The 13297-nt window shown below is 34.2% G+C and overlaps 1 protein-coding gene across 7 annotated transcripts in view; it reads left to right on the forward strand.

Moving 5' to 3' along the window:
* Positions 1-13297, forward strand: part of CCDC141 (coiled-coil domain containing 141) — a 57582-nt gene that overhangs the window by 43465 nt on the left and 820 nt on the right. The window contains exons 23-30 of one of the 7 annotated variants that reach the window (XM_010713546.4): positions 835-927; positions 1576-1659; positions 4254-4683; positions 4945-5140; positions 6969-7141; positions 12086-12240; positions 12338-12467; positions 12562-12727. In XM_010713546.4, the coding sequence (XP_010711848.2) occupies positions 835-927; positions 1576-1659; positions 4254-4683; positions 4945-5140; positions 6969-7141; positions 12086-12240; positions 12338-12467; positions 12562-12727 (1427 nt within the window). Of the gene's footprint in view, positions 1-834; positions 928-1575; positions 1660-4253; positions 5141-6968; positions 10656-12085; positions 12241-12337; positions 12468-12561; positions 12728-13297 lie in introns of those variants that run through there. The other 6 variants (XM_010713549.4, XM_010713545.4, XM_010713547.3 and 3 more) reach the window with 6 other exon arrangements.

Genomic DNA, 13297 nt, shown 5'->3' on the forward strand with positions numbered 1-13297 from the left:
GTGTACATCAATTGTTCCAGGTTCTGCCAAGACAGGGCTTCATCTTTTAATCTTTTTTTGCTAGTTCAAAATAATACTTTGATTAATTTTGCTAATTGTGAAGTTACCTATTTAAGAGAGTTATTTGGAGAACATTCTCCCCCCTCACACACACGAAGTATTCATTAATTTAATCTTTCATTTAGACAGCTCTTAGATATTATTAAAAGAAAAGAAGACTTATTGCTCAAACTGAGTATTATCACAAGGAAATTTTCTGCAACAGAGTAGTTCTGCAATTTTCTTCAAATGACAGATGTTGCTTTTTATAATAAATGCGTAGTCTAAGATTTTAAGACTAATATTTTGATTGTACATTTGCAGTTAATAGTTACGTATGAATCTTATGATACAGAAATAATTTAGCAAATTAGCCAAACAAATAGGCACCATGAGTATGGAATGCCATGAATAGGAATTCAATTTCCTGTCATTTTCTTCAAACAGCAACAATTGAAAGAAAAATGTCATACTGTGTATTCTTCGTTTTTCATTCTTTATGTCCTGTTCAAATTGATTAATATTCCTCAGATTCTTGGCCAAGCACTTGATTTCTGCAGCCTTAGGGTGCTTTATACTTGCCCTGCCTCTGAAACAAAGCCCTTAGCTTTGACATATGTTGTCTTTTTTTAACCCAGGAATGAATGAATTAGATTTTGTTGAATATGTTTGTCATAAGTAACATACACTTTTACTGATGATGTGCTACATCATTGCACAGAGCATAAGTCAGTGTGAAACTACTAATTACTGCCTTCTGTAGTGTGTCAACTTAACCTTCTTTTCACGTGGCAGAAAGATGAGTTTTCTGGAGAGCTGGTTACTGTTCAAAAAAAGGGAAATAGTCAAGAAGCATGTGAGGACAAAGCAGATGAAGAAAAGCATCAGGTTGGTTTGTTTTGACTAGAACCTCATTTGTTAGGAGGCTTTGTACATTGTTGGAAAGTTTATGAATTTTCACTCATGAGTATTCCTTAAGGTAAATTTTGTCAGTCTTGGTAACCTTCATTTGTCTTTTTTTTTTTTTTAGATACTCCATGCAACACTCTTTCTTCCCTACTCAGCTTTCTTTTTCATACTTTTTACTTGTCTGTATATCTCCTCAACATTCTCCACACAGAACCATTTTTCCTTTTTGAAACTCTATTTTCATAATTTTTTACCGTTTTTTTTTTCCTTAAGTACTATTGACACATTATTCATAACACAGCCATCTTCTACGTGACCCTTTCTGCTTTCTCAAGGGAGAACATATTCTGGACTCCCTTATAATAAGCATTAAGGAAGATAAGCCATAAAGGATACTGCTTTTAGTATTTCTTAGAACTCTAAAATTCATTTGACCTCTAGATACACAGAATGAAAGTATTCAAATTATTCATAATATGCTATGAGTGAACCTACATAACTTAGAATTTGTACAAAGAAATGGTGGAAGTTTTGATACTTTGCTAAGTCACAGATCTTCATCAGAAAGACAAATCATTCTCTTTAACATGAATTTTCAAATGTTTTTTAATTTTTTTTTTATTTCAGATGGGGTCAGATATATTGCTTATAAATTCAAAGTACGTTACTGAGAAGCGAAACAATATCCTGTCTCCTACCAACACTAAACAGGTATCAGTAGCATGTTGAAGATAATGCACAAAAGCAAAGTATTTAAAGGCTAGGTATACATTTAGAATTCTAATAAAAAAATCCTAGGACATAGGCATATGATAAATACAAGAGGTATTAAAACTGTGAATGAACAATGGCAGTCTTAGAAATGCAGGCAATAAAAAAAGGTTTGTTTTTTTTTTTTTTTTTAGAGATCAATTCTTCTAACTTGATGAACATTTTGAAGCCTTAGGGTACTGGTTTGTAAATGTATCAGACTTTCAGGTTACATGGGAATGGATGGTAGTATATTTAAGTCTTTACAAAGGTAGCATAATTTAGGAGTTGATTTAGAAATCTAAAGTTTTGCAAGATGATAATGTAAACCAATGCTACACGACATTAAATTGTGTTTTGTAGAAATTCAACTGACGTTATCATTCCCTTTAGTTCTATGTAGAACATCCTCTTCTCTGCTGATGAACCAAACGTACTTAATTTACTTTGTCACCTCTGTTCCAAGTTGATAGGGCTACTTGGAGTCCAAATTTCACTCAGAATTTTGTCTGTTCAAAAAAATAAAGACAATCTGGAAGATCATCTCACCTGGCAGAAAGCTATAGCCTTATTTTTTATTTTGCTAGGTCACAGTCCTATCAGTCCTTGTTAGACTGTGCCTCAGCTGCTGATGGGAGATGTGAAATATGGCAATTATGATATCTCCACCCTTTTCATCACTCCATACTTCACTTAAGCAGGTTCATTCTCACTAGGTCTTTTCTGTCTTAAATTTCCATCCCTTCTGGGAAAGACTTGGCCCATTCCCAATCTCACATCCAACATATAATTTTGTCTATGCTTCTGCAATCTAATTTTTGCAGTATTAATATGCTTTAATATTAAATATAATCCTCTAAAAATTGGTGCTTTTGGTGCTTTTCCTACTTATTTGATTACAAGTAGCAGATGAGGGCAAAAGCCCTCATGCTGCTGAAGCTGTCCGACAGTCTGCTCACAGCTCACCTGCAATTTTTTTTCACCAGCACATGAGCAGTTTCTCTAGGGTCATTTTAAAGCAGTGTCTGGAGTAACTCTTCCATGACCTCTGAGATTTGATAACTATGAAACTGGCAGCACAGCCCTGTACTAGGATCCTAGATTAGTTAATGGAAGATTCCTATGTTGTTGTGGCTTTCCCATAGATATGTCCCAAATGTATGTCAATGTGTACACATACGTGTAGGCTCTTGAAATGAATGGATATAGACCATTAATTTCATTCAGTCAGCCTTTACTATTTGGAAAATTTGGCCTATGTGTCTTGTTTTTTGTTTTTTTGTTTTTTTTTTTTAATATAAATGTTCAATATTTAATATTTTCAAGACTCCTTTTACTTCTTAATATTTAATCTTAATATTTAATCAGATTTGGTTTATTAAATTTGCTGATGATTTCAAACCAAATAGCCTAGATTTTCTGCGTAGGTGTCTATTAACATGTAATTTAAGAGACTTGCAAACCTGGTTGTGCATAACCCTGACATGGTCACTTAGAACAGTGATGGTAAGGTTATAAGAGCTGGATGAGAGTCAAATTTGCAAAGTTGAGAAAATGTACTGTATGAGGATATTGATATTAATCTCTAATAAGAAATATTTTCTAGAAATAGCTGGCCATTAGTTAGAGCCTCAGTAAAAACATTTGAATACATGACAAGTTAGGAAGTATAAATCAAAGTTTTATTTTCTTCTGTGTAATTTGGAAAGGTGAAAAATTTACACTTCCCACCAACTTGGAAATTCAATTTTGATTGTTTTTTATATCCACTATATATTCATATTGAAAGACAATTTGAGGGTTGGATTTTATCAGATACTTGTGGAAAACCTTTAACATACAAAATTCATCTTTGAAGTGTTTTGAATATTTTGGATAAAAGTGCAGTGAATGCTGTCCTCACCTGATTTTTTTTTTAAACGAGAGGTTTTTTTATTCTTGGTAGAAAGAAATTAAAAAAAAAAAATCTTAACATCGTTTTTTGTTAATATTTGGATGAAATCTCGAAACAACTGGCACAAAATAAAGAAAATACAATGTGCTTGAAAAAATATCTTGAAGATATTGATTTAAGTCTGTAACTCTTCAACAGGACAGGTGACTCTCAAATAATAGAAGTCCAGTAACTTGGTTATTAATCTACTTTCATTATGTAACTGTTTCCTATATAAATGTCATTATGCCACCTCCTTTCACATGTACACCCACCCACCAAATACAAATGCTATTATAAAAACCTCCTACAGGAAGTCCACAAGTTGCCACTTGTTTACAGATGAGATACTTTTTCTTATTGTTCCTGTTATAATTAGTACAAGTACTTAATTTAGTAGACTGTCCAAACAGTTTGAAATTCTAGTTAGCTGCAGCAAGCTTTTGTGATGATTCCTCCTATTTCTTCCCCTTCTTACGATACATTAATTAAGCTTAATTAGAAGAAATATTTCAAATATTTTTGCTAGCTTTCGTATGAAAAGGCGATGGTTCAAATGATAACCCGTTCTCTCTCTGTTTTTCCTTTCTTTCCATTCTCCTCTATCCCCTCCTAATTTAAGGAGAGGAATAAATTGGCTGATATTCCAATTATCTGCCCAGCTGGTGAGGATCTTGTTTCACAGGATACAGAGCTGTCATCTTCAGCCAAAGAGGATAGTTTACAGACTGAATTCCTGGCAGAAGAAATACCCTCTGGAGATGAATACGAGTGTATATCACCTGATGATATCTCTTTGCCACCACTTTCTGAGACACCAGAGTCCAATCTCTTACATTCTGAAACTGAGCTAGAAGAGCAACGCTGTTGTAGTTCTCATAGTCTGCATGCCAGTTCATATAGCTTGCAAATGCAGAAAACCTCTAGGGATAAAAGATTGATGGAATCATCTGATCTCTTAACAAGTTCTGCTTATGCTGATGCTACAAATACTAGAATGGAAAGGCCATCAGCTCAGCTTGAGAAATTTTGTATCTCTTCAACAGATTCTGGTACAAAAGTCAGAGCAGATTCTCCTCTGCCTTGTAGTTTACAAGCAGCATCTGAAGCTAGCACTGCTTCCTGCACAATAAGTGCCAAACCAGCATATTGCACGATGAGTGAAGTGCGCAAAACACGTCTGCAGCACCTTGAAATTCATAAAAGCATGGCAGAAACACAAGAACAATTGCATGACTCAAATAACTGTACTAAAACCCAGGACAGGCTGCATGCTTTGCCTGATGCATTCTCAGGTTTCGTCTTTCAATCAGACGCCACCAGAAGCTGTCAGAGGCAGATGGTCACCCAAGAAGAGATTAAAAGTACATCAGAAAAGAACAGCATGGCCTGCCTAACTGGACAGGCTCCTAACTTCTCCCAGCTTCTGTCTAATGTAACCGTCATGGAAGGTTCTCCGGTAACTTTGGAAGTAGAAGTAACAGGAATCCCAGAGCCTACACTGACATGGTGGGTAGCTTACAATGAGAAAAAGTAAATATATCTATTAGTGAGACACCTTGAATCACTTATAATTATATTCATTAATCCATAGACTACACTAAACAGCTTGTATTCTTTCCACTCCACACTTCTGCATGGTTCCCACTTTCAGAATTATTTGACAATTAACCTACTTTAAATAATATCTTTGTACATAATTTTAAGTATAACATTGACCAACTGGAAGCATATTCAACATTCTTTAAATGGATTTTTCAAGTATTTTTTATGTTCTGTACTTCAACATTCCCTTTGTTCAGTATTGTCTTAAAACAAATGCTCATTCCCTATTTACTCTAAATCTGCATCTTTTTCAAGGTACTTGCCACAGTATAGATGGATGGACACAGTTATTTATATAGTCACTAAATATACATAGAGACAAGTATGTTTATAAATGTGTTCTAAATTGGAGATAGGTTACACATCAAAAACAAACAAAACTCTGTCTATGAGTACCTTTTATATATATATCTGTATTCTTGCACAGTCTTCTGGCTCTATTTCTGAACTTCTGAGTGTAATCAAGTTTCTTTGTACTCCATCATATCTTTCAGTATGACATTTTTAAAGTTCCATGCAAAAGCAGATACTGGCTGAACAAGAGAACAGGATTTCAAGATTTCAGTATTAGTCCTGTGTTTTCTAGCCTATTTTTCATGGAATTTTCCCTCATTTGCCATTCCTTCACACTAGGCGTTCACCATGGAGGCCTTTCTTTTAATATGTTAAAATAATATATGTTTCTTAATGATCTTAACTTGAAAATGTTTCTAAAAGTACACATGTAAAGCATATATATTTTGTAGAAGACAAAGCATTTTAATAAGGCAAACTGTAAGCTGAATTTTCTTCCATGGCACTGAGAAAAATACTGTACTCTGCAATCTTGGTGGTATGCCCTCTATTGGTATTAATAAAGTTACTTTGCTCTAAATCCAATCGTTCTATATACTTTGAGGAGTAGTGCTGGTAAAACCATGTACCTTGAATTTTGTTTTATCATAAGAAAGCATTAATTTAGCTTGTGTGTTCATGGTTGATATCTGATCTTTTGAAGAATAGCATTCCACAGAAAGCAAATTAGAAAATTATTAAAATAGATAAGTGATATGTTTATAATTTAAAAATTCAGTATGGTAATACTGAAATCATGTATTTGGTACCAGTGTCAACATTTTGTTGGATATACCCTTTGGAAATCACACCTATGTTTGGGTTAGGTTATGCTGAAATGCCACCAGCTAAAAAGAGCCAGAATTTTCTTTCACTTCCAAATTGTATATCAGTAGGCAAAACCATACATGCTTACAGACTCTGAAGTTTTAGAATAGGATACCTGCTCTGCCTGATGTGAACTACAAAAGTGTGAGTGGTCTGTGGTGGAGAAAAAGGTTCTTGCCTGTTCTTTCTACTGAACACAGATGTTTGGCAATTTCTATATTGCTTGTGCATCTTAAGATCCTGTTTCCTCCAAACTGAATGAGGATTGACTTTACTAGTAAAATTAAGAGTACAGGCCTTCATGCTATACTCTTGAGTACTGCAATGAGATAACTGGGTGACTTGTCCATGCAAAACCATTTTCAAAGCCACATTCTCCAGAGGTAAGAAAGTCTTATGCAGCAATTTGAAGAATTTAAATATTTAGATATAACTTTAAAGATGAGGACTGAAAGCACAGCTGTGAAGTTCCTTGCTGCTAATTTTGTGTTGTAAGGTTTTCTGAATTTGGAAAGCTCTGCTTAGCATACAGTGACATAAATCTGACTTGAAAACTGACTCTCTGCTTCAGGTACAAGAAAGGCCAGAAAGTGACTGCTGATGAGCACTTAAAGCTTTCCCAAAAGGAGACAAAGCATACTTTATTCATTCAGAAGGTGTGTGATAATGATGCTGGCCTCTATGTTGCTCGGGCTAAAAATTCTAGTGGCACTATATCATCAAGTGCTATTCTCCATGTGCAAGGTAACAGGCCACCTATTGCAAGAATAGACTGGATAACGCTGTGTATCATCTATATTAGCATATCACTAATGTACTGGCTATTCACAAAATAAGTATGTACTGAATGCACTGAACTTTGTTCTCACATGCTAAGACAATGAAATTTATTTTCCTACACTGATTCTTTCACCACCTGTACCAAACTACTTTTATGTAACATTTGATATATTGCTTGTTTCTTAATACCTGTGTTATGTGCTTGTTTTCCTTTATCCTAATGAAGCTGAGATTAAAAACAAAAGTTACAAGGATTTTCTAGAATCAGAGGTCCATTTTTGTGTTTTAAATATGTTGGCATTCTGAAATGCTGAAAACAGTTTTATAGCTACTGCTTGTCTCAATACACACAGTGCTCATATCAACACATCCTCTATGGTGGGGAGGGAGGAGGATGCTGAAATTTATTTTAAACATAAAATGTGCTTTTTCCAATGACATTTTCTCATCTTTTTTTTTTTCTTTCCATTTATAGGATAAAGATTCTTAGTATACAATGGTAATATTCATGACTGCGCTGTCATATATCAGACTTAAATTTGTCTCATTTCAGCAGATTATCTCCACAGATTAAAGTTGCAATAGAGTTGTGATAATGTGCACTACAGAAATTTGGCATAGAATTGTCAGAATTTGTATAAGTAGCATTTAGTGTATCTTAGACAAAGCTTGCAAATATTTTTCAAAATGAGACCTGAGGCCTTCAAATACATCCACTTTCTAAAGCAGATGCTTGTGATAATTTTGTCGTCTTATAAAAGTACAAGTCTAAATATTTCTGACAATTATGTAATGCATTAATATAGGGCAAGAAAGACAGTATTTTATGAAATGAGCTTTTCAAAAGTTTTAATGCCCTTATTTCAAAAAGAATCAATCAAGATGAGGAAATACTCAAAACATGCGTGCTCTCTCTCTCTCTCTCACACACACACACACACACCAGTCAAATAGAATTCTCCTTTAGTAAGTGGTAAATCCAAAATAAAAACTTGTCTACATATAACAAATCATAATATGAACAGACATGGATGTTATTTATTATGTAATTTGATTTAACCTTTGACAAAAGCATCAGTAAAAGGTTCCACTTATAAATGTTTAAATGAAAATTAAGTCTCTCTTTAACTTTAGCACTTGTGCAAGTACAGTAAAAACAATTGTGGCAAAAGCTGAATGCTTTTTTCCTACATCATTGATTTACAGCTTTCATGTTATGTCTATGTTGATATGGAAAATTTAGAGAGAAGAAATATTTCTTTTCAGTAAATTATGCAAGATAAAGTAAATAAGTCGTTTACCAGGCAGCAGGCTGTGAGCAGAATACATACTTGAACTTGCAGGGGTCGATGAAATTGAAGACTGACATTTAGATATTTTGGCTCAGTGACTGTAACTTTATTAAAATTCCTGTGACTTCGAAACAGGAGACGTTCAGAAGGGAATATAACCTCATAGCAATGAGAGAGGGAAGATAATAAGAGGTAGTGAACAAATGGGGGAACAAAATATTTGACTAAACCCCAAATAAACAACTTTGAGTTCAGTCATCTCCTGAAAATGTTGATCCGATCACCCAGGTATAAAAATCAACTCTTTTCCAAAAGTGTGCTATTTCACAGTAAAGCTATTTTTAATAATTAATATGATTTTCAATCTTTCAATTTTCCAAAAAGTAAAATTCAGCTTAGTGTTCTTATGTCTTTGTGACTTTATCTCTTTGTTTGTTGCAAACATAAAGCAAGGAACCTGTATGAGCAAGCTGAATTGCATAACCATTATATTAGGAAGTGTGTTAAGAACAAACATAAAATGCCTCCTCTATGAATACTAAGATTTTTTTTTTATGCTGAAGAGCTGCCACTGCTTGACAATCTTATTCATAACATTCACTTTCTGTTTGAAAAAAAACTAAGTGATGGCTGGCCTTCAGTCCTATACTTTTACTGAGAGCTGTGATTCTTCCAGAAGCCAGAAATTTAATTTAATTCAGAAATTAAAAGTACTCATATGTTGTTTTGATTTGTTTTCTGCTTTTCTAACTTTATAGGCCATTCAGATCACTTTTTTGAAACACTTTTGCCTTCACTTAAGACTAAGTGTAAGTCCCAAGGGGAAAAAAAAAAAAAAGAAACCCTAAACAGGAGTGAAAGCAGAGATACAGCTTCCTTCTCCCTTGCCTCTGCCAGAATCTGGCTTTTAAATTAATCATTAACATAAGGCTAGGGCCAGGACGAGTTGCCCTTGGTCTGTGTTCTGTAGAGCTAGACTCAAAGTTTCATCTTAGTTTTAATGTATAGGTGCTTCATCTTGAAAATTGCAAGAAGTTCAATGCTAGAATGTTCATTGTTTGGTCTTTAAATGGAAAGAGAGCAAAGTTAAGAGATATATTTGACCTTTGGGTTGGAGGAGAGTCACCTTTGGAGCAAGACAGCAATGTGTGGTGAATCTCCCTGTCCTATAGTAGGAAGGCTGGAACTAGCATTTCAGACTTCACCCTTTGCAGAAATACACTTTTTAAATCAATACAATTCTGTTTTTTTCTTTTATTCTGAATCATGGTTCAATAACTCATGAAATGAGACTTGTGATTGAAGTTTGTAATTTCCGTATTCATTTTCTTCTTTTAAAAAAAGACATATTTTGATATGTTTTTCTGTAGCTAATGTACTGAACAAGGTGTGGAAGGTAGTTGATCTTAATGGACTTCTTGAATGCATTGCTTAATGAAATTCGATTTGATAGTCTGGAAGACTTCCCAGATGAGGAAACTGTATTGATGTTATATCCTTCTAGTTGATCATTGCTATGATGTAGTGTTAAAACAAACACCCATGCTCAATTTTGTTGGCTGGAGAAGGACATCCTTAAGCCAGTGAATTTCAGCAATAATTTCAAAGCTAGACTTTTTTTTTTTTTTTTCCTTTATATTTCAAGTAGCACATACTTTACTTTCTCCTTCTTTTAAATGTTATGTAGAAGCAGAAAGTACATTTGGCTAGTTTTTGTTCTGGTTTTGATGCTTTCTTATTTTACACTACTGAGCTTCTCTAATCACAGTCACAGTTTTGAACCTACAGTTATGTCAAGATACCAGAATATGAAAATCTTTCTGACTCTTCTCTTAAAAAGCAGACTTAGATATCTCTTTAGCCTTGCAACATAAATACTCTAATGAAGCACATTACTAACCTAACCTCACTTCCTCCTTCTTTTATATACAAGAACTTATTAAGAAAGAGTTGAACAAGATTGTCTGACTAGAAGTGGAACTGTATGAAAGGGTACTTACACAACATGTATAAATTTTAAGGGGAAGGGGCTAATTCTTTTCATTTTTCAAAAGAAACAGTCTGATTGTGGGCCTCGTATGAGTTAGTAGGCTAAGGGAGGCTGAGGCATTCCTCTGATTGTGTTTGAATCAGATGTGGATGGAACTGCAATGGAGAAAGTGACTTCCTCTCAAATGACTGGTAAGGTATGCCTATTTCTGGACCTTTCTCTGGAGACTTTGCCAGGTTAAGTTAGTATACTGTGTGTCCGTGTTTCTTTTGTGACTTAGAGGAGCTATGCCTTTAAAAATTACAAGACAGATTCTCTTTAATGAGTTTACACCATGATATTCAAGGACAGTGGAGTTGTGGATAAGGATATTCAGATCATAAACATTTTTCTTACCTGAAGCAATCAGAATGGGTTTTCAGTAGCCTCAACTATTTCTTTTTGTGATGCAGGAAAAAGTGGGCATGATGCTGATAGATTGATGGTTGGCCTAGATGGTCTTAGAGGTTTTGTCCAACCCTCATGATTCCGTGATTCTGACATCTAATCATGATATAATGGGAAAACTGTTGGTGAAACATTATATGTTCCTTTTTGAAAGTTGTTAGCAGAGTATGATCACATCATTTTACATCAGATTGCTGCACTGTTGAGTTCTATAGCGTGTTTTTCTAAGAGTTATAGGCCACTTAATAGTTTTCTCTGCATGTACTTTTCCCTTTGTTGCCCAGAAATTGGTCATTCTAATTTTTATGTTCTGCTGACTACTGATCCAAAATCAAAATAATATCTGATTGATCATTGTCATGCTTCCATTCAGATCTGATTTTTTTTTTTTTTTTTTTTTTTTTTTTTTTTTTTGAGATTGGTTGATTCTCCTGTTGAAATAAAGCTGCAGATTCAAAAATTCTACTTCAGGTGCATGCAATGAAATTATGGTGGCAGCTTTTGCGTACTAGCTTTCAACAGCTGAGAACAGAGCTGGCACTCGTTAATACAGACTTAAGATTAGCAAGAGTATGAGAGTGAAATTTATACACTTCTGTTCTATGTTGTGGCCTCAGACCTACAGTATGGGAATGATGTAAAGCAGCTTATCTAAGCAATAGCTTTGTTAATACAAGGGAGTGAAAATGTTTCACTCCCCACACTGATATTTTGCAAAAATATCTAGCTCAGTCGTCATATTTTGGATTCAGATGCTGGGTGCTTTTGTGAGATGTTACTTTTCGTTTTGAAATAGTGTAAATCAAAAGAAGAAAGGATGCGATGTACAATAGTGCACTAAATACAAGGGTTAACTATCTTAACTTTGTTCCTTTAAATTTATGTGGAATATTTATCTTCTGCTCTTTACTGAAGCACAACAATCAACATATAGTTACCTACTACCTGTACAACAAACATGATTCCTTGACATTAACATGGAACTAATATCACTATGTTGATGCATGAAATTATTAGATGTTTAGTCTTCATGTGTTTCAGCAAACTTTATATTATATAGATAAATAAATCTGCTTGTTCCAGTCTTGCAATGTTGTAAATATTCTAACTATTAAAACAGATATTTCTTCATCTGTTTTAGTGGTGCCATTTAAAATACAGTGCATCATTTTTTTTCAGTACAAGGAAAACAGCCAAATTTCATACAAAAATTTGGACACACAACTCTTCAAGAAGGAGAAGATTTAATCCTGCATTGCACTATACATGGAAAGCCCAAACCACATGTCTACTGGAGCAAGGATGATATCCAAGTAGTTGCTGGAGACGTCAGTGTATGTTCTAATGTTCTTGAAATGTTTCTCAGAGAAAGATAATATATTTTGCTTTATGCTCCTAATAATCTCCTATGTGCATTCTATTGTTTTACAGACTGAGAAATTAGGAGATAACTACTACCTCTTAAAAAGAAATGTAGCCCTTGCTGATACTGGGAAGTATATCTGTTTTGCCAGCAATGAAGTTGGAAAGGCACACTGTTCTGCTACAGTAACAGTGATAGGTGATTCACCTTGGCCAAGGGTATGCTTTAAAGCATGTTGCTGTAATAAATGAAAGCTTAATTTGCAATTTTGGATGTGTTTGTCTCATTTCAGAGAAAAATAAAAACCCAGAAATTTCCACTGTAACTCAGGCTAAATCAGAATGGGAAAATGGGTACTTCTCAACAAAAAGGAATGTCACCACAGCTGAACTTGTACAAGCCCAGGACATGTGTTGTGTGAGAGGCCAAATGCCAGTCCCTAGACATCTCCCAGTAAGGTGTGTTACATCTTGTAATACTTAAATAGCTGCAGTAACCTTAATTTTCAAAGCACTCATATAACACTCTTTCTGATCCTTTGAATTTTTGCATAATGTAAAGCACGTGATGTGGCTGCTTCTACACTTTTGCATTTATCTGCACCCGGTGGTATTAAATTTTGTTAAAGACTTTATAGTATGATAGCAAATGAAATTTATGTGGAACGGGGTATTTAGTTCAGTGATTGTTTTGTTAATCTAGGTATCTTAATCTCAATATTAACTTACAAATGAACAATTTAAAGGTACAAACTATTCCAGAAGTTCAGATATTTTTCCTTTGGTTATGCAGTAAGTTCTTGACATGACCTGAGAATACAATCATTTTTAGCATGTTGACATTTTCTTTTTGAGGGACAAAAGTATTTGTCATAACAAACTTTCTTTTTAACATCTGCACAACACTAATGAATGTTTTGCAAAAGCCAGGTATTGCTTTCTCTGCAAAAGCAAGTTGATTAAGTAAGGCAGCTGATATTTTCTATATACATATATGTATATATAAACACACACTAATTCTCTCATATT

The sequence above is a fragment of the Meleagris gallopavo genome, chromosome 7, assembly GCF_905368555.1.
Source record: "Meleagris gallopavo chromosome 7, MGAL_WU_HG_1.1, whole genome shotgun sequence".
Classification (NCBI taxonomy): domain Eukaryota; kingdom Metazoa; phylum Chordata; class Aves; order Galliformes; family Phasianidae; genus Meleagris; species Meleagris gallopavo.